General features: G+C 36.1%; 3 protein-coding genes and 1 long non-coding RNA gene across 5 annotated transcripts; 3 read left to right on the forward strand and 1 right to left on the reverse strand.

Annotated features, from left to right (window-relative positions):
* Positions 1-313: 313 nt before the first annotated feature.
* Positions 314-2,695, forward strand: tmem223 (transmembrane protein 223). Its single transcript, XM_083564779.1, has 2 exons — positions 314-953; positions 1,832-2,695. Exons 1-2 carry the CDS (start codon positions 479-481, stop codon positions 2,128-2,130), a joined length of 774 nt encoding a protein of 257 aa, XP_083420905.1. The 5' UTR covers positions 314-478; the 3' UTR covers positions 2,131-2,695.
* A 1,560-nt stretch (positions 2,696-4,255) lies between these two features.
* fosl1b (FOS like 1, AP-1 transcription factor subunit b) lies at positions 4,256-13,608 on the forward strand. 2 transcript variants are annotated; one of them, XM_083564792.1, is made up of 8 exons: positions 4,256-4,627; positions 4,988-5,248; positions 5,680-5,787; positions 5,959-7,245; positions 8,999-9,529; positions 10,323-10,448; positions 11,303-11,359; positions 13,149-13,492. In XM_083564792.1, exons 1-4 carry the CDS (start codon positions 4,532-4,534, stop codon positions 6,094-6,096), a joined length of 603 nt encoding a protein of 200 aa, XP_083420918.1. In that variant the 5' UTR covers positions 4,256-4,531; the 3' UTR covers positions 6,097-7,245; positions 8,999-9,529; positions 10,323-10,448; positions 11,303-11,359; positions 13,149-13,492. The 2 variants fall into 2 exon arrangements, with proteins under 2 accessions (XP_083420918.1, XP_083420917.1); XM_083564791.1 differs by having other exon boundaries at positions 4,291-4,627; positions 5,959-9,529; positions 13,149-13,246; positions 13,354-13,608.
* A 405-nt stretch (positions 13,609-14,013) lies between these two features.
* LOC310738833 lies at positions 14,014-14,237 on the reverse strand. Its single transcript, XR_014537169.1, has 2 exons — positions 14,178-14,237; positions 14,014-14,105 (listed from the first exon to the last, which is right to left on the reverse strand). It is a non-coding gene; the product is annotated as an uncharacterized lncRNA (long non-coding RNA).
* Positions 14,238-15,292: 1,055 nt separating this feature from the next.
* efemp2b (EGF containing fibulin extracellular matrix protein 2b) lies at positions 15,293-25,860 on the forward strand. Its single transcript, XM_083564768.1, has 11 exons — positions 15,293-15,463; positions 17,658-17,829; positions 19,941-19,989; positions 20,172-20,384; positions 20,958-21,080; positions 21,172-21,288; positions 21,763-21,882; positions 23,199-23,318; positions 23,505-23,631; positions 24,645-24,840; positions 24,974-25,860. The coding sequence occupies exons 2-11, from the start codon at positions 17,737-17,739 to the stop codon at positions 25,133-25,135; spliced, it is 1,320 nt and encodes a 439-aa protein (XP_083420894.1). The 5' UTR covers positions 15,293-15,463; positions 17,658-17,736; the 3' UTR covers positions 25,136-25,860.
* The last annotated feature ends 49 nt before the right edge of the window (positions 25,861-25,909 follow it).

A 25,909-nucleotide genomic window follows, 5' to 3' on the forward strand; every position in this document is an offset into this window, starting at 1 on the left:
TTTTTAATAATAATAATAAATTACTAAAACAAACAAATTGTTATGTATCTACATCTGTTTTTTTTACATATTCAAAAGGAAAGCAAGTGAAAAAAAAAAGGCAGAGTAGCAGGAAGAAGCCATCAGTGCATTAACAATAAAATTATTTATACATTTAATCTACAGGCTTTTGCCGTTTTTTGGGTTTGGACAGAACCTTGCGGGAGCGGAACTGAAAATCCGACCACTGTAGGTCTCTACCTTGGGGCCAATAAACAAGGCGTCTGTATGCAACCAAATTGTATGAAAGTAGTCACTAGGGGGCATAATAGTCTACAATTTGAACCAATGCGCTTTCCGTACTTATGCAAATAAAGAACAATATGGCGGCACCCTGGTAACTGTCTTAGTTAAAGTCTCGCAAAAATACAGCTGAATGGATTTTAGTGTACAGACAATTCAAGGATAAAAAATACTGTCAAATATTTAACGGAACGCCATGGCGTATCAGTGTGTGTTATTTACAGCTCGGACTTTCTTCATTGCCCCCCATCAGGTCACCTGTATACAGCATGTACGCGCTGTTCTGCCCCTGTACAGGCGGTATACGGGAATGATCCACGATGCCACGGTCTTGAATCAGTTTAAATGCATGTCACTGACTCAAGGGCGACACTCTGTAAAGTTACCGCCCGGTCAGCCACTCAGGAGTTCACACTCCGCCGTGGTGAGAGATGTGGTGCTGTTCGAGCATGACCGAACCCGCTTTTTCAGGCTCCTGGCTCTGTTTTGTGGAGGTCAGTTTCTTTTCTGGAGCTACCTGGCCTTTTTTGCCTTCACGGGACTCCGAGACACTCGAAAGAGCAGCAAAGAGCCTCAAAAGGTCAGAACAGAATTCGGGCTTTTTAGCTTTGACATGAACCTCGGATCAAATACATGGAGATTTGGATTCACGCTTGGCTGTCTTTTTATAGGTAAGTGGTCTGCTGTCCTTCTTTGGAACCTTTGAAATCTCCCACTCTCTATCTCTAACTACCTCTGTGTGTGTGTGTGTGTGTGTGTGTGTGTGTGTGTGTGTGTGTGTGTGTGTGTTAGTGTGTTAGTGTGTGAGAAAAAAAATAAAACCCATCCACCTGTACAGCTGTACACCTGCTATAATGACTATTTTATAATGACTAATGAACATTTTAATATTTAGGCTATTTTAAACGTAATTGGCATGGCGATATATATATATATATATATATATATATATATATATATATATATATATATATATATATATATATATATATAGTGTACTTGATGATCTTATATACAGGTGGGAACTTAGTAACTGTACGCAAGGTGCACCCGCAAGTTGTAATAGTAATAAAAAACATAATGAATGTACAACACAATGTTATCAGGTGGACAGCCAAAAAAAAGCATGTGTGGTATTGGTAAGGGAAATGGAAATCAAGGAATTGGTTTTGGATAGAATAATTCACTTTTATTACTTGCAAATATGTTACCAATTACAGTTTAAAATAAAGCACGATCTGCACATTTTGGACAAATACATGACAAACAGTAGTGATCAGTGACAAATCATATTGAGAACTATGATGATTAGTGATTAGTCACTGGGAACATAAGCCAATGCCAGAGCAATTCCTTTCGGATTTACTCATCAAACCTGCTCTCTCAGCATGTACAACCAACAGATGTGCAGGATTGTTTGCTAATGGTATCCAAAAAAGCAAAATACTAATACACTTGATTGTCTCTATAGGAACCCTACTATTCCTTACTGCTATATATATATATATATAATTCTCACCACTGGACCTCTGTATTTCTCTGCCATTAGGAGGAGGGATTGTTGGCCTGGGCATGCTGTTCAGCCGTCGCTCTGTCAGTCGCGTGGTCCTGCATAAGGGAGGTGGAAAGGTGTCTGTGTGTACCCAGTCCCCCCTAGGAGTGAGCAAAGCCTGGAATCTAACTGTACCTTTGAACCAAGTGGCTTGTCATGCACACAGGCAGGAATCCCCCTCCTTCATCCCACTCAAAGTAAAAAATCACAAGTTTTACTTCCTTTTGGACAAGGAAGGAAACCTGAATAATCCTAAGCTTTTTGATGTCACTGTTGGTGCCTACAGACCATTATAGATCTTACACAGTCTCACATAGTTAGAAAAAAAATTATTTAAAGAAAATAAAGAATTATTGATGTTTTAATGCTGATGAAACCATCTGTCTTATAGACTTTTTCACTGAAACCTTTGTATGCACATCTAATAAATGCTTAAGTAGCAAAAACATGATTTTGATGAGTTACTCATTCACATTAACTCACTGTCCTGACTCAGAAATAGATTGATTTTTTTTCTAATGCTAGTGAGGTTTTAGAAGGATGATGCTTATACATTTTTTTCCAAATTAATTATGTGTGTGTATTACTGTGATAAAAATTTTATTATATTCAATGTATTCACTTGTCATTGATTATAAAAACAAGTAATTGTTTTTTGGAAGGCAGAGACAGACGAACCGAGTGGTAGGACTACACCTGTAATTAATGAGACTACAGTGCACTCTGTTTCAGTCCGGCTCCGCCCTCCACTCGTGAACCGCTGCCACAGACACATTTATTTTTATTCAGTAATATGCATTCTGTAATGCTGTCAGTTTTGTGCTTAGTGAAGCACTGAAGTAAAGATTTGAGTGATTCATATACAGCTGACTGTTTTTCCCCACTTCTTAGTCACATGAAACTGCTAGCAGTCATTTAAATGATAATTAAGATGTGGATAAGGTTGTGTAAGCAGGTTATATTACTAATACTATAGAGAAAAAGGTGCTTTCATGAAAAACATAAAAAGAATGACTGATTCACATCTGTTTTCCAAAAGATCAGATTTGCAGAACTACTGCAATAAAACAAAAGTGTAACCTCATAACCATCTGGAGAGAGCATGGAGAGGGCCAGATCAGTCCCAAATGATTCGCCTGGGCAAAGTTGTCTGAAGGTGATGAAAAATAACCCAGTCGCATCATGATCTGCATGATATAACCATCAGGTTCCTGACCAGCGTTTTTGATGTTGTAGCTCTGGTTAAGTTAAACAGTAATACTGAGGCAGATCATGTCGTGCACCTGCATCATGAAGGAAAACAAATTATTATTTAAAAAACATAGTGACATCAAGTAAACAGGAGTGACTAAGCTGGTGTCGAAATATTACACATTTATGAACTGAATCAGAAGGCCTACAGCTAAATATCTTTTTTTTTTCTTTCTGTTATTGAAATTTGAGTCTCAACTTTTGACACAGACAACAAAGCAGTGGCTAAAGGACATGAGGGACTAAGAAACAGAAAGAGAAGAGGATCACTGGATGTTGGGTAAATAGAAAAGAAAGAAACATAGATAAATATAAAGAATCAGAGTAAGGTAAAATTTGAACTAGCTATTCTATCCAACAATTCTACAATCCTAGACCACTAGTAGTGTTGGTACGTTTAAAACTGCTATTCATAAACCAATAAGTGAGTAAAGAAAGAGTACAGAAATCCGCATTAGATTCATTAAGTACAGGATATGACAAAGTTTTACAGTTCTAGCAAAGTGTAGATAAGTGTTTCTAATAAATAGAGATGCCAAAGGAATGTTCAAGGTAGTTGTACTGACCAACATTTCTAATATTTAGGGACTGATTTGCACTGTAATAATATCAACAGTCTACTACAGTGGCTTGCATAAAAATGTCTCAATGAACAGCACACCTCAACAGTGATGTCAAATATTTCAGTGCCATCCAGATAAGGTTCCCTTTTGAGTCCTCTCAAGGTTTCTTCCTCTTTCCATCTCATACATTTTTTTTCCTTTTCACTGTCAACAGTGGCTCACTCATCAAATTAATATTTTGTAAGCTAGTGATTTCGGAAAAAGCTGCTTTGGGACAATGTCCATTAATAAAAGCGGTATACAAATAAAGCTGGATTGAACTGACAAATATTTGTGGGAAATGGACAAATAAAAATGCAAATTAAATCGCATATAAAATGTAAAGTGAATAGACAGGTTCAGTGAATATATTATTTACCTATTACATATTTATGCTATATGTAGCTTTTTATTGATGTATTTTCCTAATACATTTTGAAGTTAATAAAATAAAAGAATAAAGTAATAAACTAGTAATAATAATAATCATCATCATTATCATCATCATCATCATCATCATCATCATCATCATCATCATCATCATCATATGCTCGGTAGCTCTTATTCACACAGGGATAGATTATCGCGTGCACACAGGAGCAGAAGGGAGGGACTAAAACTCACTAGTGGAATAAAAAATGAATTGGATCACGTGCTTAAGTTTCATCCCTGTTGGAGCGCGTGGAGTCGTTTGAATTCAGCCTGTGGCGCGAGGTCATTCCAATTCAGGGAGTGAGGAGAATGAAACTATGCGATTTTAAAGAACTAGATGGGAACAAAGAAATCTAAAAATGTAAATGACTGGTTTTGACGGTCATGATAATCCTGGAGAACTTTTGGAGAGATGTATCAGAGCCAGGGGAGTGCAGCTTTCACTTACGGACTTTACACAGACATGGCAGCACAACTGGACCTGAGCACCACCACCCACATGCACAAGGTTCGTTAAACTAATTGATCATTACAGACTTATGGATCATAAACTAATGGACCTAAAGAGGCAGGTAAAAACAAAATGTTGAAATAATAGCATGCGATTTAGAGAAGCAACAATAATTGTATTATTATTATTATTATTATTATTATTATTATTATTATTATTATTATTATTATTAAGGTCAAATGCAGACTCAAGGTAATAAAATAATCCATGCTAATCACCATCCATCTTATTAATTATGCATAAATCAGTGTACTTACTAATCCTACCCATCACTAACATTCCCACTCTTTTCTTCACCCTCCTTTTATGTTTTTTTTTTTTTTTGCATCTTTTTTTCTCCCTCCCAATATGTTGCAGAAGATCACAGATGCAGTCACATCTAGCCCCAATGCTGACTTTGTCCCATCCAGGCCGGATGATGAATGGCTTCTTGAGTCCTCTCTCGTCTCAGAATCTCTAGTCTCAGAAGCAGAGTGCTGGGACACCATGGCCTCCTTTTTGCCCTCTTCACTGCCAAACTGTCCATGTCTTCTGTCACAGTGTTTCAGTTCAGAGCCACTTCACTCTGGGACACGAGACAGATCTCACGATCCAGACAAAGAACACAACAATCAGAGTGTAAGTTGTGGATGAATTTGTAGATGTGAAGTTTTCTGGTTTAACGCCCTAAACAGAAGAAGCAGGGACGAGGCTTTTTATTTGACTCATCCTGTTATGGTAAAGAGGCATTCGTGATTCACACCTTAGTCACATAGGATCTCATTGAGTGAGTCAGTGTAGTAATATTCGCGCGGGATTCAGAGAGCACACACTCAGACCAGATTGTAAAAGTGGCCGTTGATGAGTAAGAGGAGTGATATTTGGGGAAATCTGGGCGTGCTTTACAGTTATCTCCCACAAGATGGCAGTGTCATCATTCTCTTTTATTCTGCCATATTGCTTATGTAAATGTGGGAGAAGGTTTGGGAGAATTACATCATGAACTTTTTTATCTTCTTTTTTGCAATGCTAACAATTAACTCATATTCTGCCTTCTGAATCACTTCTAGAGATCTGTTGACGAGTGTGAGAGGAGGAGAGTGCGCAGGGAAAGGAACAGAATAGCTGCAGCTAGATGTCGGGATCGTCGACGCATGCTTACGGAAACGTTACAAAACGTGAGTCTCATGGAGAGCCTTTCCAGTTGATTTATTTCTTGGATTACAACTAATATTAAAGTGATGTTAATTAATGGTTTCTTTTATTTTGACTAGATTTGATATAATACACATTTTTTCATGATAGATGACACTGTACTGTACTGCTAACCTCTTCTGTTTGACCTTTAGGAGACTGAGCAGTTGGAGCATGAGAAGGCTCAGCTAGAGGCAGAGATTGCCAGGCTAGAGAGAGAGAAAGAAAGGCTGGAGTTGGTTCTGGAGGCCCATATGCCTGCCTGTAAGATGGATGGCTCTAATACTGAATAACCATCAACCCTGAACAAGTTCATAACTGAATCTGCAGGTTCAGATCAGTCCTTATATCTTATATTTTAGTTTTAAAAAGTTGAAAGGCATTTGTGTTACCATGTTAAACATAAGTAACATTATATTTTGCATGTTGCTTACAAATATTACTAAATAGTACATTTTACATTAGAAGTTATACCATAAATCAGAAGAAAATCCTGTTTCCAGTTTTCACATCATTAAAAAATACCCTTTATTCCAGATATTGCATGAAAATGTGTTTTTGAACATTTTTGTGCTTACTGGGAACCAATTGTTATCCCTTTATCTTGCCTGGTGCTGGAAAAATGCTTTACAGATTCATAATTACAAAACGGAAATTAATTCTGCAACATAGTTGTGACCTGTATTAAAGATACTCAGTAAATGCATTCGGCTGTGATGGATTTTTTTCTTTCAAGTGTTTATTTGAATTAATTGAATTATTTCGTTTAATTTGAGAAGACTCTTACAAGTCAGAAAGCCCAAGTCCTATCCAAAGCTACCCCTCCTTTTTTTTTCAGTATCAGTATGCAAATTGCAAATGCTCCATAATCCCAATGGACAAAAAAAATTGTATTTGGGTTTTGCATGACCTACAGCCTACAGATGCATTCTGACTCTTATATTTTATGACTCAGTGGCAGCAAAATGGTCATAAAATGTGTTGAGTATTTTATCTTGGAAAAGGTCTGGGGGAAGACAGTCTACTGCATGTCATATTTTCACTGGCAATTGAAGCTTCCCGGTTTCAAAGAATGATGCAAAATAATGATCTTGTTTTGTCAAATTACTTGTTCATATCTCTGTTTTTTCTATATTGTTATTACTATTTTGTCGTGTATAAGCATAAGGTTCCAAATGTTCAAATGATGATGATTAGGATAATGATGTTATTCATTTAGTGTTGTTGTTCGTTGTTTGCATATCAACAGTAGGTGGCAGCAACGTATTCTCCAGTCTTACACAATAATCTCAGGGGTAAAATGGGTAACGTAGTCTCCAAATACTTCTTGCCGCTACCTGAAGCTACAAGCGCCTGATATGCACTGCGAATGTGTAGGCATTCTAGTTAACAAGGCAGGAGACAAGGATCTGGTAGTGACATCATATACCAAAGACCAACAGGTGAGTGATTTATGATGTAAATGTAATTTATATTATTATATAGAGTTAGTTAGCCAAGGATGCAAAAATAATTTTTTTAAGGCAAATAATATTTTTTTGTATTTTGAGTAAAATCTGGGTGTTAATTAGAGACACATCCTTTAGAGCAGTGGTCCTCAAAGTGGGCTCCTGGGATCACCAAGGGATCCCTCATTTAAACATTTATTTGTAGGGATGAAAACCCACCAACAAGCCACCATTATGAAACTTATTGTATTTTCTGTATTTTATTATTTAGTTATTATAGGCTACTTATAAGATGTTTGGATCAAACCAAAACCTTACTAAACCCAATAACAAATTGGCTTATAAATATGAACCAGTTAGGCCTATTTGTATGTGTCAGTGTCAGGAATAGGAATCAATATGACTTATAAGTAGACACACTATTATTGAGCATATCTGAATAATTGTTTATGAAAAAACCTTGCATTAAGTCATTTATTTTGTAATTTAGGCTACAAAAAAACCTCCTTGCTACACCATGCATCATACAGTGTGCGCAATTCAGCGAACACCCACTAGTCTTGCTGCATAAAGCAGATCAGAAATAGCACTGTAGGTCTGGAACTTAGGGGTTTCACCTCTTAATGGGGGTTAAGTCCAAGTCTAACGGTAGTTATCATGTAAGCGATTTCTCATAATTAGGCCTTTTATAGCATGTTATTGTTATCTAACGCTCATTTGATTTTCCTATTTGGTTATACTTCATGTTTCTATTTTAAACATTGACTCATCTTGTATGAGCTTTGCTTCTTCAAAAATCCAAGATTTATTGGGGATGTCTATAGAATTAGAGGTATTTGTGAATCATCGATGAAGAGGTGTACCATCTGTGGTTGGATGGATATTCAGGTGTGGACATTTATTAACTCAGAGCTGTCTGATTGAATGGTGTCAGTCTTAGGATAAAAATAATAATAATAATAAGGGGAAAACATACATCATTTATTTGACTTAAAAAAAGACAATAAATGTGTTTTAATATAATCTTTAATTCTAAATCAAATCAGTTAAATCAAATCTGTTAAATAGTGTGTGTTTAGCATTAATACAAAAATGGCGACAAAAATTGCATTCTTTCTGAATGGGATACAATTTATTCTTTAAAAAAATTTAAGACCAGCACTTGCAGCTGCACCACCAAGTTCAATTTCACTTTTGTCCAGTATTAGGTATATATTTGCTATAAATCATAAACTGCCTAAAAAGGTCTGGAAGTTGAGAGGGTCACTGCCTTTAAGAGAGACTGTATGTCACTTTGTCCTTGACTCTTATAAATCACAGACGATAGTGATGCCTTACACAAATGCTACAGTAAAAAAAAAAACACATTACGATTGAAGATTAATAAATCATTTATATGAATGAGCACACTACTTTGAAGTATTGACTGTTCTATGACTATACTATGAACTGTCTAAATCTCTGGTTTCAGAGCTGCAGTTATTGAAAATTAGGAAACCTAATACATAGAAATCCAGAATCAACAGTCCAACAGCATTGTGGTTAAAGAATAGACAACTGAAATGTGCAACTTTGTTATAATATCATTTCTTATGATCTTTTTAGGCTGTTAAAACACCACAATCAAAATAGAAGCAAAATGTCCTGCCCAATTAAAATGATACTATACATGTTGATTTGGATGTGTTTAAGAAATCACCAAACAGTGTTTGATTCTTGCCCTTCGAGAGTTTTAAACATTCTGCAGGGAACAATGCAATGAGGATGCGTCTAGAGAGCAGTTCTCTCTGTGAGAGCGACGTCAGCAGAGAGGTCCTGCACAGTGACACTATGGACCAGTACAGAACCTTCCAGATGTGTGAGAGGCTTTTGCACTGCCCCTCAAGATTGGTCAATTAACCAACTTTCAAATCCCCACCCAGCAACATGCTATGCTCATAGAAAGGTATTGTTTTATAATTTTATTGTTTTATTGTTTATCTAGAAGAGCAGTTATATATAGTTATATATTTAGGATATTTATGCTTGCCAATTCCAAAGAAATTTGTTGATTTGTCTTGTATGTTTGTTTAAAGGTATTATGAGTTTGAGCATATATTTGCCAAAAAGGTTTTGTCAAGGAAGCTTCTAAAGGAACCAAGAAAGTCCTGGATGACATCAGCTCAAAGACAGGCATTGCCTTAAAGAGCTGCCATCATCAGGTGTGCTAGACGATGAAATCTCTCAGCTGGTTCTGTCAGCTCTTTCACTGGAGAAATACGGGAAAGCCTAGAAAAGGGTAAATGATTCATTTTGCATCTGTTATAAATAACAGTTTTGCAAATGTTATAGTGTAAGCATCAATGTTGATAATTTCGGTTTGGGTATGAAATGTATGTAAAGAGAAGTATTTGGTAATAGCCTGTTTGAACCAGATTTTAGTATTCATTTCATTCTGTGCAAGCATCAAAGTTTCCCTAATAACTAAGAAACCCACTAACTATTCATGTACATACATTGATTACAAATAAACAAAACCCGAATGCAGAATCTGGGCATTCACAATGACTGCAATATACTCAAGAAAGTACTAACAGGCCTAACCTAGAAAGGTAATGTTAACCATTAATTAGGGACAGCTGTGCACTGTGAGAGAAAAAGTGTGTGTTGTACAAATTAGTCATATATACATCTATTTAAAAAAATATATATATAAAAAATACAAATAAATAAAAAAAAGAGATACCATATTACAGATTATGGCAGGGGTATGTAAATTTATGAACATAGCTATATATTATTTGAAAAGAATATAAATTTAACATAAATAACACCATAGTTTTAATAGTATTTAGTGCTCAAAGTGGTGAAGCAGCTGAAAGGCCCCCTAGTGGAGAACATGCAGCATCACTCCCTCCTGTCAAATTTTGCCAGGTGACAACTCAGAAAGCCTTAGGAAAATTGCTCCAAAATATAGCTCCAAAAAAGATTTCACTTCCCTTAATTTACTCACTATCACAGTCCTCCAGTTATTCTTTAAACCATTCAATCTCCTCTCCCATTCTCCTTACTGACTCATTACTCCCTTGCAGGGGCTACGCTGCTGTCGTGTTCTTCACTAACAGTCGATTTGAGACTGGCAATAAAAATCTGTCTTTTTCAGGACTTGGCCTTCTGTACAGACCAGCTCATCAGTTATTGGACTGTGGGGGCAGTTGGTGAGATTCCTCAGCTCATAGTTGAAAAAAAGTTAATATTTTGGGGTTTTTTTTTAGTTCCAGCTAAAACTTGAAGGTATTTGCATTCACTGGGCAAATTATCATCACCATATTGAATGTCATACAGTTCATTGCCAAACACTATATATAACACAAAGTAGAGTATCTTGCCAAGTTGGACCATTAAAGCTTTGTTTAAACAGAGTTCTTGCTAAGGTATGCAAATGGTTCACATTTCATATCTTTTCCTATCACAATACAGTACATGAAAATGTTTTTTTAAAATAGTATGTAGATTTTTACATGAGAAAAGGTCCAGCAGTGTATAATGAAGTGCCCATGTGAAAAACAATATTGTTAACATATTATAAATTCAAAATAAATTCTGTGGTTTAGTGTGCTAGCAAGCCAATACTAACAAAAATCCTGTCGGCCCTGTTGTTTACATCACTCCTAAAAATAGAAGCCGTGTTGTCCATGCCAATGGAAAACCAAGCACTGCTTATCATTAAGCCAACACTTGGCTAGTTTCTGTCTGGAAAATGGTAAGAACAGGCAACTGGATGGCATGGTGGAACAAAATTAATGAACAACATTTTTTCTTTTTCTTTTTGTGCACTTATTTCCCCTCTCTGGCTATTAGATGAGATGATGGAGGACATGGATATAGTTCTGGAGAAAGAGTTTTTGCATGATCTAAAAGAGCTAAAGTTTCTGGTTAATGATAAATACATGCTTTAGCAACACAAAAGGTACAGAAGTAGCTGAGTATAATCTCAAGGGTATACGCAGTTATGAGTAGTTTGTCAGTTATGAGTAGTTTGCGATTTCTCTTAATTCTTTTCCTGTTGCAGTTTGGTTTGCTCCCAGCTTGAAGGAAAAATCAAGGTCTTCACTGAGATGGAGGCGAGGTGAGACTTGACCCGTTATCTATCTGACTTAAAGATTTAAGAATTATGTGATCCACAATAATGGGTAATGGGTGATGTTGGGAAAAAAAATCATTGTCACAGTCCACAGCATGGGTCAGTTAACAACCAAGTAAGATCAAGCAAGGATAATCCATAAAAGTAAAACTAAAGCTTTTATATAAAGTTTTATCTAAAAGTTAACCTGTTTTATTCAACAGTTTCATTATCAAGGAAATTAAACTTTGTATCTTGCTGCATTACAACTCCTCTGATTCATAATGGCCCTTTATTTAGCAGCTGACTAACCACAAAAAATTTAAAACTGCTCTAAACCCTCCACATTTAATTTACAAAACACAATTTTAATTATTAGCAGGAATATTAATTACGCTATTTCTTCTGAATTTGTATGTGTGAAAGAGACCAAAAAAAGTGCGTTGCTCATACTCACACATAACTAACAACTTTGATATGTGACTAGGTGTTGTCTTAGCACAGATCTCACCCCCAGTGTAGGAGACTGACATCCCAAATGAATGAATGAACAATTTGGAACATGTGTATGCGAATCTCTCAATGGATTTCTCACTTTAATCAGCTTCATTAGTCATTTCCACATTTTGAGAAAAGTGTCCATATTTATTTGGGGTTGATACAGTTATAACACACACTATCAGTCATTTTGGATATTATTATTATTTTTTTTTTTTCCAAAATAATGATTCACATTTACAAAACTCTAATACAGGCTTTGTTTTCATTTTCATTATACTGTGTGTTTGTAGGTTTCTCAGTGTCTCATTATTCATTGTACAGAATCTGTCCAGTGCTCTGATCAGCATTGCTTCCAAGCTCAAAAATACGAAAGATGTGCAGAGTTTGTTTGTTCACCTTGTAGAGAAGGTGTGGGCTTTCCTTGAAATTTTTTGTTTCTGTTTTTATTGCCTAAAACACATGCTAAATGTACTGTAATCACAAATGCAGTACGTAGCTGCATGACTTAAGAGAGGGGCTGCATTTATTTAAACTTTAATACTGCCTTTTAAAGTGGCCATTTGCAAGTTTTATTTACAAAAAAGATTGTTTACCAACTCAGTAGTTAAAAACGAATGAGAATTTTTTTTTATACCTCCAGATAAGTGTATGGTTAAAAGTTTGTTTTATATGAGCATGCAAAGCTCATAAAAATGCTACTTTAACCACACATTTACACTGACAGGCCTAAGTGGCTATTTCAATTGTTCTCCTACAGTGAGCTTTAAACATTCATGCAACATTTTAGATTGTAGTTGAGGTACAGAAACACCAGCGTACTATAGCAATTGCCTTACCAATCAGCCAGCTGGTTATCCTTAGTGATCACTCGATTATGATGATTGCATCTCAAAAAGCAGTGGTTAGTATGGTCAGTGTTACAGATTTAACCATTGAGTAGTATTAGATATTAATATATATATATTAAAAGAAGCCTGCTATAAACTTATATATGTATATTTATATATACTTAGTGTCCTGAAGAACATTTTGATTTTATATAATAGCCACAATTACAACTATAAAACTATGGTGACACAGAAAACTAAAAAATTAGGTAAAAAAACCCATAAATGTTCAATTATATGAAAGAAATTTTAAGGTTGTTTTTTTCAGCACAAATGGTTCTCTAGGTAATATAGAGTAACTTCAAACACCCTTTGCAGGTGACCATGTTTGTGATAAACTAGATTTAATGATGGAAGTTCTGCTTAGATTAGACATCACTGCCTGAAATACTACTCTCTACCCTTAGTTCATAGAACCCTGTCGATCTGTTAAATGGTCCGTCGGAGATCTCAGGCTTTTCCTCACTCACTACACCAGCACTGCCCATACAAGTGATGCATTCAGGTTAGTGTATGTGGGTCTGTATATGTGTGAATGCATGTTTGCGTGTTTAAACATTATGCCTTGCTGGAAAGAGAATTTCTTAAAAGCATACTTATGTCGGCTAACAGGTATCAAGTGATATGGGAGAGATACATGGGTGTTGTCAAAAGCTGTATCCTAAAAATGTACCATGATTAAAACAATACTTTGGTTGTAAGAATTGTTTCATTCTCACAAATGAAAGTGTTTACACAGCCAGTTTACATAAAATTTCCTCAATTCACCTTTAGTTTTAGTATCTTTTGTAGAAATATGTAAATATTTAAGATTGACACTTTATGTATTGTTATTTATATTAAATAAAATGTTATACTTTTACACAATAACAGCTCATAACATTTGTTTACTTTTCTTCTACAATCCATTGTGCACTTCCCCCCAGCCCCCGCCCCCCTTAAAACAAGTCAATGTACTGTAATGTTTTTTCTTTGTAAAAAACAACTATCAGTGTATGAGTATTTGCCTGAAGGGGTGTCTCAGCAGCAGGGGGCTTTATTCACCCCAGCAGCTTTGGAGACAGCAGATGGGGGTTTTTGGTGTGCGAGACTTTAACTGCCTTGTAAAAATCTGTGAACAGCATTCACCCTAATAACCCACAAATAACTATTAAAAACATCTTCAGAACCAGAACAGATGTGTAACCACAATATGACAAATCTTACTTTAGCTCAGAGTTATGCTTGGTGTGCAAAAGTAGCAGTGACTCCAAAAATGTAGTCATTTATTCATTACTTTTTTATTTTTATTTTTTTTTTTTAGAACACAAGGCACCAGAAGCTTTGGTACCACAAAGCTGGAACTATGATTTTTCCACTTACTTCTTTAGTTCCATTTATATAGTTTTTGGCATCTGGTTAATACTGGCACTGCCATGGTACTCTCAGGGTTTAACTAGCAGTGTACCATACCATGTTTGGTTAAAGGTATCATGTCACACAACAAAGCAATCCATAAACCTTTGCTCTAACAGTGGAATGTTTATAGGAAAGGAAGGACTAACAACCCCAAAGAAATTATTAGAATGTTAAGGCCAATTTTATTTTGTAACTGGAAATTAGCATTGAAATTCTTATCCTTCATCTAAAACTAAGTATTAAATGCATAGCAAAAACTTTCTTTGCTGCAGCGTTTCTTAGATAATTAAAATAATTAAAACTGGGTACTTTGGGCTAATTTACTAATGCATTATTAAAACTTCTTTATTATACTAGTTATATGTTTTTTTTTTTTTTTATTGCATTAGTTACAACCCTAAATAATATTGTTACACAATAAGTTGGATTGTGTTGGTGTACATAGTCATAATGATGCAGTTACTTTAACAACTGTCCTCTACTGTGACTGGTCATCACTGATATTCCTGGGAAATAAACTAAGCACCCTTGTGCATATTTTTGTGTAGTGGAAAAATGTCACAATGATTATAATGACTCAAACACACCGCACTGAAATGATCATGCAGTTGGTGGAAAATCAACCGGAACCCCAAAGGATCTAATTTGGTTTCTTGTGCCTGAATATGCAGGAGAAAAAAACACTCTTCATAAACCTTAGGGTAATTATAAAATACAGTTTTTTGGAAGTCAGAGGACTGTTTTCTGGATTATGTTTCTCCTGTAACCCTCATTAATCAGTGTCCACATTGCTCTAGCCCCCTTTCAGCCAGGAAATCTCCAGCTGAGGAACCCAGTGGGTGAGGGAACAGTTACTGCAGCTTCATACTGTATAGGTTCAGAAAACATTAAGGCAAATCTAAATGCAGTTACAAACCATTGCTTTCCGCAAAGTAGATTTTTATAACGCGTTAGAGGATCTGACTGACAGAACCCAGGTGCATTGTTTTCTTATACTGGCAGGAGACATGCAACAACACATGCTGCTTGTGTTTCTTACTGCTTGAGAGATGAATTTGGAATTTGGGCCTGAGACCAGGAATTTGAATCCTAGGGGGTTAGAAAGAGACAGGGCGGGAGACGGGTGGCAAAGGGGGAGTGAGTGGGCTGTCTTAAGTTGATTTTATCTCACATACTGGGAGTGGGTCCACCAGCTTGTCTCACTCTGAACTATTCAGACCTTACTGGAAGCACCTTATTTGTCACAGGCAGCAGAAAGAGGCAGACCAAAGAGTCACAGGAATAGGGGAAGAAAGAAAAACTTTAAAGAGAGATCCACGTGAAGGTACTTGCATAGTGTTCAATTCATTTCTTTTCTTTTTCATTCGTTTGAGTTTTTATTATCAGAATGTATACCATTGCTATTGCTATCTAGATTATGTTTTTTTGTAAATATTAATTAAGATTAAAAGGAAAGAATACATGGCTGCTGCCATGCATTTAAGAGAAAAAAAAAAGTATTTTTTTATTGAATTCAGAGACCAACATGTAGATTTGTATCACCTATGATAACAAAGAACCTTATAGTGTCTGCAGTTGTTATCTAAGGCTTACTGTCTTTTAGTCACATAGTTATTGTGGGCTAAAATAGACTTTGTGATCATGTGATGAATAAAATCAATTACAGGATCAATAGAAGATAATAAGATAGAGATGAAAGCAAGCTCAAATTATTTTAGAAGTCATTTTTTCATTGTTGTTTTGTGTCAGATTAAACGTTGATAATCTGTACCATTGTTTGTGATTGGGTGATACGAAGAATATTCAAAGGTACATTCTTGCACTTTCATTAAAGTGATGAAGTTTGTGACACCACATGCATATGCACTGCATAAACCATTGCTCAACAGTAGATGGACAACTGAACATGGCACTCATATGTGCTTTTTGATCACCCTATTCTAAACGCATGGCATTAATATGAAATTATCTGCTGTAACAGCCTAAACTTGTCTGAGAAACTTCAGATTCAGACACAAAAAGCATTAGTGAGGCTAGTCACTGATGTCAGCTTTGTGTGAGGGGATTAGGTCAGGGCTTCCATGCCAACATTGGCATACTTTGTGATCAATGGCATTCTCATGCTGGAACAGGTTTGGTCGAGGCCCCTTAGTTCCAATGTAGGAAAATTGTAATGCTACAGGATACTTAGACATCCTATTGATAAATTGTTTTATGTTGAGGTGTGCATATACTTTTGTCCATGCAGAGTATGCGCAACAATAAACCTGAAGGTCTAGATATGTGCATACCTTTTTTTATTATTATACACACATTCCTGTTGGTGGCAGGAAATGCTATATTTATACATTTTTTACTATTCTGTTTCTACTTAATGTTTAACCACAGACTTTTCAAGAACGAAACTTTAATTTATAATGATCTCTTAAGTAGAGCTGCATATGATTTTGATCCTACTCATATTGTTTCATTTAAAGTAAAGTATTTTTTTTTTACTTAAATGAAGTGAAGTTGTCTTGATGCAAAACACTGATAAAAAATATTGGCACCCCCACAGTTAATTAAATTCTGTTTTATTTTATTTTTATATCACTTTTTTAATAGAATACATTGTCAATAAGCAGCTTTACAGAAATAAGGGAATTGAAAAAACTAATTTCTAATCCATGAATCATCTCCCTGATATGATTAATATTTGTTAAATTTGTTAAATAATTAAATATTTCTTGAAGCCTTCCATGGAGAGAATACTAGCTGTGGGCATCTTCCTTTATGTATTTCTATTCTAAAAATATTTGGTACTTGGTTAAATTCACATTACCATCATGTTTCACAGTTCTTGGACTGCCAATAATGTATAATTTTTTTGTATATAATTGTATAATTATAATCATGCACTCAAATTCTCACAAAAAATTTCAATTTCTCAAATCATCTGAAGATCTTGTGTATTAAAACAACAAGTCACAAAAGCAGAAACCTTTCTAAATATCAGTTCTGTTTTTTTCCCAAAACCATGCTGTTAACTTTTGAACCCAGGGTACAGAATAACTATTGTGTAACTCTGTGATTTTGGGAAAGCAGCCTCAGTGTGATTATTTCCTTGCAGTGCTGGCCAGCATTCGTGTTCCAGCACAAACATCAGGAGCAGCTGGTAGACTGAGCCCCCTCATATATACAGTATATATATCTAAAAAAAAAAACAAAGAGAAATGCCATTGTTACTTTTCACATAACCTTGGCATGCATTAAATATCTAATTTGATATCATATCATTCCAAAGTGATTTGACAGAATGGTTTGTTCACATTCATATCTCTTAGAGTGTTTAACCTGAAAAGAGTTTTTAACATGCCCTGAGCATACACAGAGTATTTTTATTTCACCTCCAGTCTAAACAATTTACATCATCTGCAGGTGTGTTACATTTGAGATGACTATTAGTGTTTTTTGGTTAAAATCTACTTTTGTCCCTTTCTTTTCCTCTCCTTCTCTCTTCTATTCTTGCACTTTTTCAGAAATTTCACTGATTGGTATCCGTGTAAAAGTGCCCACACATCTGCTTCTACATTCATCTGCACCTGAGTGTGTGCAATAATGAAGGGCTTGTGCTGTTTGCTGCTGTGTGTCATTTTGGTCTTTCTGTCTGTGACAAATTGTCAGTCACCTGCTGAGACTGATACTTACACGGTAAGAATCAAAGGATCTTTATAATATTTCAGTTTCAATAGTGTGGTCTACTGTGATATTGTTTAAAACGTTTATAATCAATAAGAAATTAAATGGAGGTAACTGACATTTAAGTGAATAAATTTGTGTACAGTGCATGTTATTGATCTCATATGATATCAATTTGCCAGACGAGACGTTTTTTTATGTTATTAAGTACATAATACCTTAATTGCAGGAAAAGTTTGGCATGTAAGCAAAATGAAAAAAAAAGAAAGATTCTGGCCAACATTCATTTGCCTGCCCAGGAACTGAACTTTTCCACATTTGTTAGTCTTACAACCTGCAACCAAAATAGACTTCATTGAGATTGAATATTTACTAAATAGAACATTATTTTAAGTGATGTAATTTTTTTTTTATAAAAGATAAAACATAAGGTAACATAAAAATTCAAACATATGTATTCAAACTGACCAAAATAAAATAATTTGTTGAATGATTCCAATATGTGTGATAAAAAGTTTTAAGGTATCTCAATATAACATTTCAACAACCATGTTATTTTATGTTCTCAAGGGACAATATTATAGAAATAAAAATTGGATATACTTTAAAGTAGTGAATGTGCAGCTGGTATAGCAGTACAGCAGTCCTTTGATAATAAATGAACATACAGCTATTATTGCCAAACTAATCCTACTGGACATGAAATTCAACAGAGCTGCAGATGTTGTTGCTGGGATCCTCTTCCTGCTACTCCATAATGACATCATGGAGCTGCTGAATGTTAGACACCTTTCACTTAAGGATGCCCTACAGGTGCTAAATAGGGTTCAGGTCTGGAGACATGCTTGGCCACTCCATCACCTTCACCTTCTCCCTCAGCAAAGCAGTTGTCATCTTAGCAGTGTGTTTGGGGTCGTTATTATGTTGGAAAACTGCTGTTCTGCCCAGTTTTTGAAGGGAGGTCATCATGTTCTGCTTCAGAATGGCCCATGTTGGAAACCATGTTTTCCTCAATGAAAAGCAGCTCCGCAGGACCAGCAGCACACATGCAGCCCATGATTTTACCACCACAATGCTTGACTGGCAAGACACAATTTTCTTGGTACTCCTCACAGGGTGTCGCCACCCATGCTGGACACCATCTGAGCCAAACAAGATGATCTTACTCTTATCAGAACACAGGACATGGGTCCAGTAATTCATGCTCTTGGACAGGTCGTCTTCATCAAACTGTTGAGGGCTTTCTTATGAGCCAGCTTTAGAAAAGGCTTCCTTCGGGGACGACTGACTTGTCTGGTCTGAGCACTGACAAGTGGACTTTCCACTTCTGCAACCTCCAAAGCAATACTGGTAGCACTGGTAGCCAGCTTCTGCACATGATGCACAGCATAAGGACTTAATTGATCGACCCTTGCGAGGCCTGTTCCAAGTGAAACCTGTCTAAGAAAATCTCTGTATGACCGTGGTCACTGTACTGTAACTCAGTTTCAGGGTGTTACCGATCTTCTTTTAGCCTAGGCCATCTTTGTAGTGAGCAACAATTCAAATTCTCAAATCCTCATAGAAGTTCTTTGCCATGAGATTCAATGTTGAACATACAATGGTCAGTATGAGAGAATTATAGAATAAAATATAGAATAAGAATAAAATATATCCAAGTTTCATTTCTATAGTATTGTCCCTTGAGGAGATATACTTAAATAGTTGTTGAAATGTGAGGGGTGTACTCACTTTTGTGAGATACCATAAAATACCTACCTATATGAGGTTGCTAATTATATATCTATCTTGTCATTCACACCAGTTTGCTCTTCAGCAGGGCCCTTTATGTTTAAGCAGATTTTAGCTCATTTTGCTACATTTGGGTAGAACTTGTAATGATTTGTAATGAGAACACTGACAAGCCCTTGTCCTTTTCCCAAAAATGTAAATGGGTGTGACTATCATGTGACTGTTATTTCTTGGATCTGTTGACATCAATCTTTGAATCATTAGTTATAATTAGTATTATAAAGTCAGACAAGGTTTTTGCAGTGTAACTTGATGAAATTGTTGATCTCCGCAGATACAGTATGTCTCAAGTTGTGTGTAAAAATGTGTCTTGGTTTGTCTCTCTCTGTCAGGAGTGCACAGATGGATATGAGTGGGATGCGCAGAAACAACACTGTAAAGGTGGGTGGCAGGTGATTAGAGCAATGTGATACAGTGATTCAGTGATTTGTCCTCTGATTAGCATAAGCTGGTGAGATCACATACTTTCTGTCCTTGCTGTGATTTATTTGTCTGTCTCCACTATTACCAGGCTCTTCATCAGGCTCTTCATCATCCCTTTTCCATTTTTACTCTGTCCTTAGACATAAACGAGTGTGAGACGATTTCAGAACCATGTCAGGGGGAGATGAAATGCTTTAACCACTATGGTGGTTACCTTTGTCTCCCTCGCTCTGCCTCTGTCATCACTGCCCCCGTGCCCTCTGGCCAGTCAGAGTCAGGTCTTCCGGGGTTGTCCAGTGGGGCTTTTAACCCTTGTCCTGTGGGTTATGAGGCCCAGGGAGAAAGCTGCATAGGTAAGACAAAGTTGGAGGAGTATGCATTCTTTTTCAATGTACTCAAATATGTGGTATCACCTTAAATCAAAAACTTGCGACTCAACCTAAATGAAAATAAATTACATTGTGGTACCTAAAAAGAAGAAAAGGGAAAAAATCTGATATTCTGAGTATTTTGACTAAACCCTATATCTTGCATGCTTTAAAATTCACTAACTTATTTGTAGCTTTTGAGTGGATCGCTTACAGTGTAAATATAAAGAAATCAATTATATGCATAAGTAATTAAGGAACTAATATTCATGTTGCAACCTGAAACCTAGATTCTGGGATATGTCTCTATCAGCTTTGCATAGTAGGATCCAGAAATTATTTGTTTATTCCACCTGATCAGGCTGTGTGTAATGAATACAGTGAACAGTCAGCCAAAAACATTCAGATTCTTGGATGTGACCCAATTCAGTGTTGCTTTGGCAATATGCTGAGGGTCATGTTGGAGGGTAAACCTCTGCCCTTGTCTCTTGTCTTTTACAGATGCATTACATAATCGCAATTATGTCCTATATAATGCTAGTGCATACTTTTTCACAGATGTAGATGAGTGTGAACTGGATATGCATGACTGCCTACCGAGTCAGCACTGCGTTAACACTCTTGGGACATACACCTGCCAGTGTCCTGATGGCTACAGAAAGTTAAACCAGGAGTGTGTTGGTGAGACAGATGACCTTTATACCTCATTCATCCTCATTCATTTCTATGTGCAAGTATAAGCCTGTGTGTTAACTGTTCTTTTTTGTGCTAGATATTGATGAGTGCATGAACCGCTACTGCCAGCATCGCTGTGTCAACTATCCTGGATCTTTCGCCTGCCAGTGTGAGCCAGGATTTCAGGTGGCAGGGAACAACCGCTCCTGTGTGGGTGAGTGATTAACATAATGTTAACCACACATTTTACTGTTAGCTGTCAGAAACAATCAGCTTTTCTAAATTACAATTAGCATACTATGCCCAACCAAAACTAATCAGTTACAAGTTACAGGACTGTGATTTGTTTGCAGATTTGAAACATTTCATATTGGGTTTCAAATAATGGTTGCATATAATATAATATTATATTGTAAATTAATACATTTTTGTAGAATATTGCTTAAAAGATAAAAATTGCTTAATCATAGAAATAACTTAATTTATAATATTGTTTAAATACGGGCAGTTAGTACTAATCTCTTCATATAACTTTTTATACTTAAAAATACCAAATTTTGTGCACATTCAAGTGTTTTGAAAGAATAATTTTATGCTTTTGTCCGAATGATTTGTTAGGTACCATGTTCCGCCATGTATGTTTTACTGTATGTGTAGCATCATGTGCTGTTTTGGGTGTTTTATTTAGATGTAAATGAATGTGAAATGGGGGCACCATGTCAGCAGAGGTGCTACAACACATATGGGACATTTCTTTGTCGCTGTGAACAGGGCTATGACCTGGACCCTGATGGCTTCACATGCAATGGTAAGTGGTTAACTGTCTGTGCTTATTTATTGACCTAGACTTGTATTAGAGGTCTAACTACTGAAATTATTGACAAATTCTTTAAATTTCAATGTAATATTAGGGCTGAACAGTTCAGAAAAAAAATATGTCTTGAATATGTCATTTGCATATGTCCAAAATTGTTAAGATACACTTTCAGTTCATTGGATTCTAGACACAATTAGAATATTTTATCCCATAAACTAGTTTGACACAAGAGCTTTTTTAGGCACATTTTCATTACTCAATCATCTAGCAGCAATGAAATGCATTAAACTATGCAAAGGGATCTTAATAGCATTGTTAAAGGTAACATCACTCATCAGAATGAGGAAAAATATCTCAATGACTCTGTCCATAACTTGTGGTTTTGTAGTATCCTAGTAGTAGAAGAGGCAGATGTGGTACAACAGCAAAAGCCATATTAGGTTTCCCTCCTATTAATCAAGAATAGGAATTTAAGGTTACAGTGAGTACCGACTACCGGGAACTGAATTGTTGAAGAATGGAAAAAACAACTTTTCAGTTTTGATAAAAAGAATACTTTTCAGAAGGTATTTGTAGCTCAAATTCTATTTTTATTACACATATAAATAAATGTTTTAAAGACCTTGTGATTTTTTACATTGAATTTGGTACACAAATGCTCTCTGGTTCCCATTTGTACAAAAATGCTAATAGTTTATTAGTATATAACAGTGGCGGGCCATGCATTTGGTACCTGCGTCTTCAGTGAGGACTTACCCAACTTAATCCACCTTCTAATAACACCACTATCCTGTCGCAATTATAGAAACCATCAATACTATACAAAAACGCAATATAGCTAGCTGGCAGTCCCTGTGAGGCAAATATGAAATCTGATTGGTTAAAGAAACAGACCCATTGATAATAGAGACTAGGGTAAAAAGGCCAGCAGTACAGACTTTGAAGGCCCTGGGCAGATTAGATTGACATGGCTGAAATCTGAATTCTAACCTCCACATACACGTACTGGAAGCAGTTCAGCCAAGAGAAACGCCAGAAATAAAGAGAATAAACTGTTGGGAATAAATTAATACAATTCCATGGAACAAATATTGAAATTTAGGTTGTAAATATAGGTCAGTGCTTCTGATAGTATTTAGGCTGGCAGAGAAGGCTTTGCCGGCCCTGATCACCCACCACTGGTATATAATTTGTTATCACATCATATGAGTTATTGTAATATGTTTTGTTCTGTTCTTTTCACAAGGTTTCTGCTCAATTTTTTTTGTCAATCTTAACATTCTTTGCCAAACTTTCTCTGTCCAAAGACATAGATGAGTGCAGCTACTCCAGTTACTTGTGTCAGTTCCAGTGTGTAAACGAACCAGGCCGTTTCTCCTGTGTGTGTCCTCAAGGATATCAACTCATCGGCTCACGCCTCTGCCAAGGTAAAGCTTTACTTACTCACACCTACTGCACCTCGAACATCATCACCATTCCTCATAATAGCAGTGGAAGCGTATTAGGTTGGCAGAAGCAGTGACTCATAAGGGAAAAAATCCTACTTTCTATATTCTTAAAATCTGCCATTCACATTGTTGTGTATTATTCATGATGTTCCTGTCTGTGTGTAGACGTGAATGAGTGTGAGTCAGGTCCCCATCAGTGTGCAGAGGGACAGAGCTGTGTGAATATCCATGGTGGATACCATTGTGTTGACTCCAATCGCTGCCAGGATCCCTACATCCATGTTTCAGAGAAGTAATCGACACACACATATCTATCTATAGCCTGCATATGATTTACCTTGTTGAAATTTTTGACACATTCTTCTGTACTGAGAAAAGAACAGAAAATTGATTCACTTAAATATCATTTAGCAAGAATAATAATGGAAGTCTACGAATCTGTAAATTTTACATATGCATGTGGGTTTTTTTTGCATTTTCACCTGCCAAATCCCACTTACCAGCCAGCTCTTCCTAAAGGTATGACACTACCACCCAGGGTAAAGGCTAACAAGTGATTCCTCCAAGACACATGAAGCAAATCAACCACATCTTTGCAAAATCCTACTCATGCTGCGTCACAGGGCAGTGAAACACACATTGAAGAAGGCATACACGATCTCACAAACACACAGTACTGTTACAATTGACAGGGAAGACAGCATATGCCTTCTCTCCTACCCAGCTTGCATCCCTGGTTTCTAAGTATGGTTGTGGCTTTGCAGAGATTCATTGCCAGGATGTCCTTATAGTAGGGCAAACTGTTGTGCCACTCAGGAGCCCCTAGATGTGTGTTGTTCTTTGTTAAGGGAAGCCTTTTGAGCTTAGGAATTTCCAATGTAGTAGTGTGAGTTAAAAAATCTTTCAGTGTATGAAAATGACAAAACTATTAAGAAAAGCTATGACATGACTCGTACATCTGTCTTGACATCTGCCTAAAGCTTTTATTGAATTCTCATTATGTACTTAGTTATTTTAAATATTGACTAAAAACGGCCAACAAATTTCCAATATAAGTGAATTCTGACTAAACGAAATTTCGCAAATTTTATTTTCTTAAAACCTATGGGAAGCACCTATTTAACAGATATGATGGATAAAGCTTAGGTTGAAAGGCCCTGGAGTATTTCTTTATTTAACAGAGGCCAGACAGGAAGCATTAGTGCCAACAGGGTTAGAAGACAAATTTTTAGCACCCAATCTGTTCCTAACATTCTCTCCCACTCTCACTCAGACTCTATCTTGCTTCTTTTTCAAACTCTCTAGTCGATGCGTGTGTCCAACTTCGAAACCAGAATGCCGTAACCTGCCTTTCTCCATCGTTCATCGCTACATGAGCATTACCTCTGAACGCTCTGTGCCATCTGATATATTCCAAATCCAGGCCACTAGTGTCTACCCTGGAGCCTACAACACTTTCCACATCCGGTCTGGGGATGATAGGGGAGACTTTTACATCCGAGTAAGAGACGATTAAATTTTTTTCAAATCATTACTAAAAAATTTTTTGCACAGTTTACATTTTACACTTTCAAAGATCATGTGGGCAAATCGGTGCATTATTGTCTGAAGTGATTTTCCTCTGCATTTTTTAGCAAATCAATAACGTCAGTGCCATGTTGGTTCTGGCTCGGGAAGTCACTGGACCCAAAGAGTATTCCCTTGATCTGGAGATGGTGTCTGTCAACCCTGTGATGAGCTACCAGAGTAGCTCAACCCTCCGCCTGTCTATCTATGTTGGACCTTATGCTTTTTAGAAAAGAAAAGAAACCAAGGATGAAATGGGTTATCTAGGTGGGTGGGATAGATAAAACACTATTGAAGGAGGTCTGCATAACATTTTCCTTATATCTTACCAAAATAAAATTTTGCTTTCAGGATTTTAACAGGGTCATAATACATGTTTTTTTTTTTTTTTGTAGATACAGAAATAGCACATAAATACCATGTCCTTTTTGGCTGTTTAAATATGGAGAGTTTACTAAAATTAATACATTATTTAGACTTACATTTTTGTTTTTTTACATTTCTGAGGAAACACACACACACACACACACACACACACACACACACACACACACACACACACACACAGGTACATACATACATACATACATACACAAACACTAATTTACTCTTGTACATGGACTCATTCAGAATGAGTCTATTTAGTATTAAATTATCTCCCTGAGTTTTTTTTATTCGTTTTACTTTCTTGGTTTTTATATACAGTATGGAACAAATATTTAAAATAACGAGGTACATTAAACCAAAGAAACACTTTGGTTTTGACTAATGATCACACATAAAAGCCTATATGGGGTCTAATTTTTGATAATTAAAACTATCATTATCTGAACAAGATCATTCCAGAGCGGTTTATGTAAAATAATATTTTATTTGTTGAAATATTTGGTTATATTAAAACATATAGTTGTAACACATACGTGTTTTAATGGAAATAAAGTGTCACCTGGTGCTAGTCTGTGTTTTTCCATATTTTTTGTATATTTTACCAATAATCTGTAGCT

This window comes from Silurus aristotelis (assembly GCF_946808225.1).
Source record: "Silurus aristotelis genome assembly, chromosome: 16".
NCBI classification, from domain to species: domain Eukaryota; kingdom Metazoa; phylum Chordata; class Actinopteri; order Siluriformes; family Siluridae; genus Silurus; species Silurus aristotelis.

Excerpts from the sequence above, each read along its gene's own strand:
- tmem223 (XM_083564779.1), top strand. The coding sequence starts at position 479 with ATGGCGTATCAGTGTGTGTTATTTACAGCTCGGACTTTCTTCATTGCC. Across the intron at positions 954-1,831 it reads GCTTGGCTGTCTTTTTATAG|GAGGAGGGATTGTTGGCCTG; the intron begins GTAAGTGGTCTG and ends CTCTGCCATTAG.
- fosl1b (XM_083564792.1), top strand. The coding sequence starts at position 4,532 with ATGTATCAGAGCCAGGGGAGTGCAGCTTTCACTTACGGACTTTACACA. Across the intron at positions 4,628-4,987 it reads CCACCACCCACATGCACAAG|AAGATCACAGATGCAGTCAC; the intron begins GTTCGTTAAACT and ends AATATGTTGCAG. Across the intron at positions 5,249-5,679 it reads AAGAACACAACAATCAGAGT|AGATCTGTTGACGAGTGTGA; the intron begins GTAAGTTGTGGA and ends AATCACTTCTAG.
- efemp2b (XM_083564768.1), top strand. The coding sequence starts at position 17,737 with ATGAAGGGCTTGTGCTGTTTGCTGCTGTGTGTCATTTTGGTCTTTCTG. Across the intron at positions 19,990-20,171 it reads GCAGAAACAACACTGTAAAG|ACATAAACGAGTGTGAGACG; the intron begins GTGGGTGGCAGG and ends CTCTGTCCTTAG. Across the intron at positions 21,081-21,171 it reads GTTAAACCAGGAGTGTGTTG|ATATTGATGAGTGCATGAAC; the intron begins GTGAGACAGATG and ends TTTTTGTGCTAG.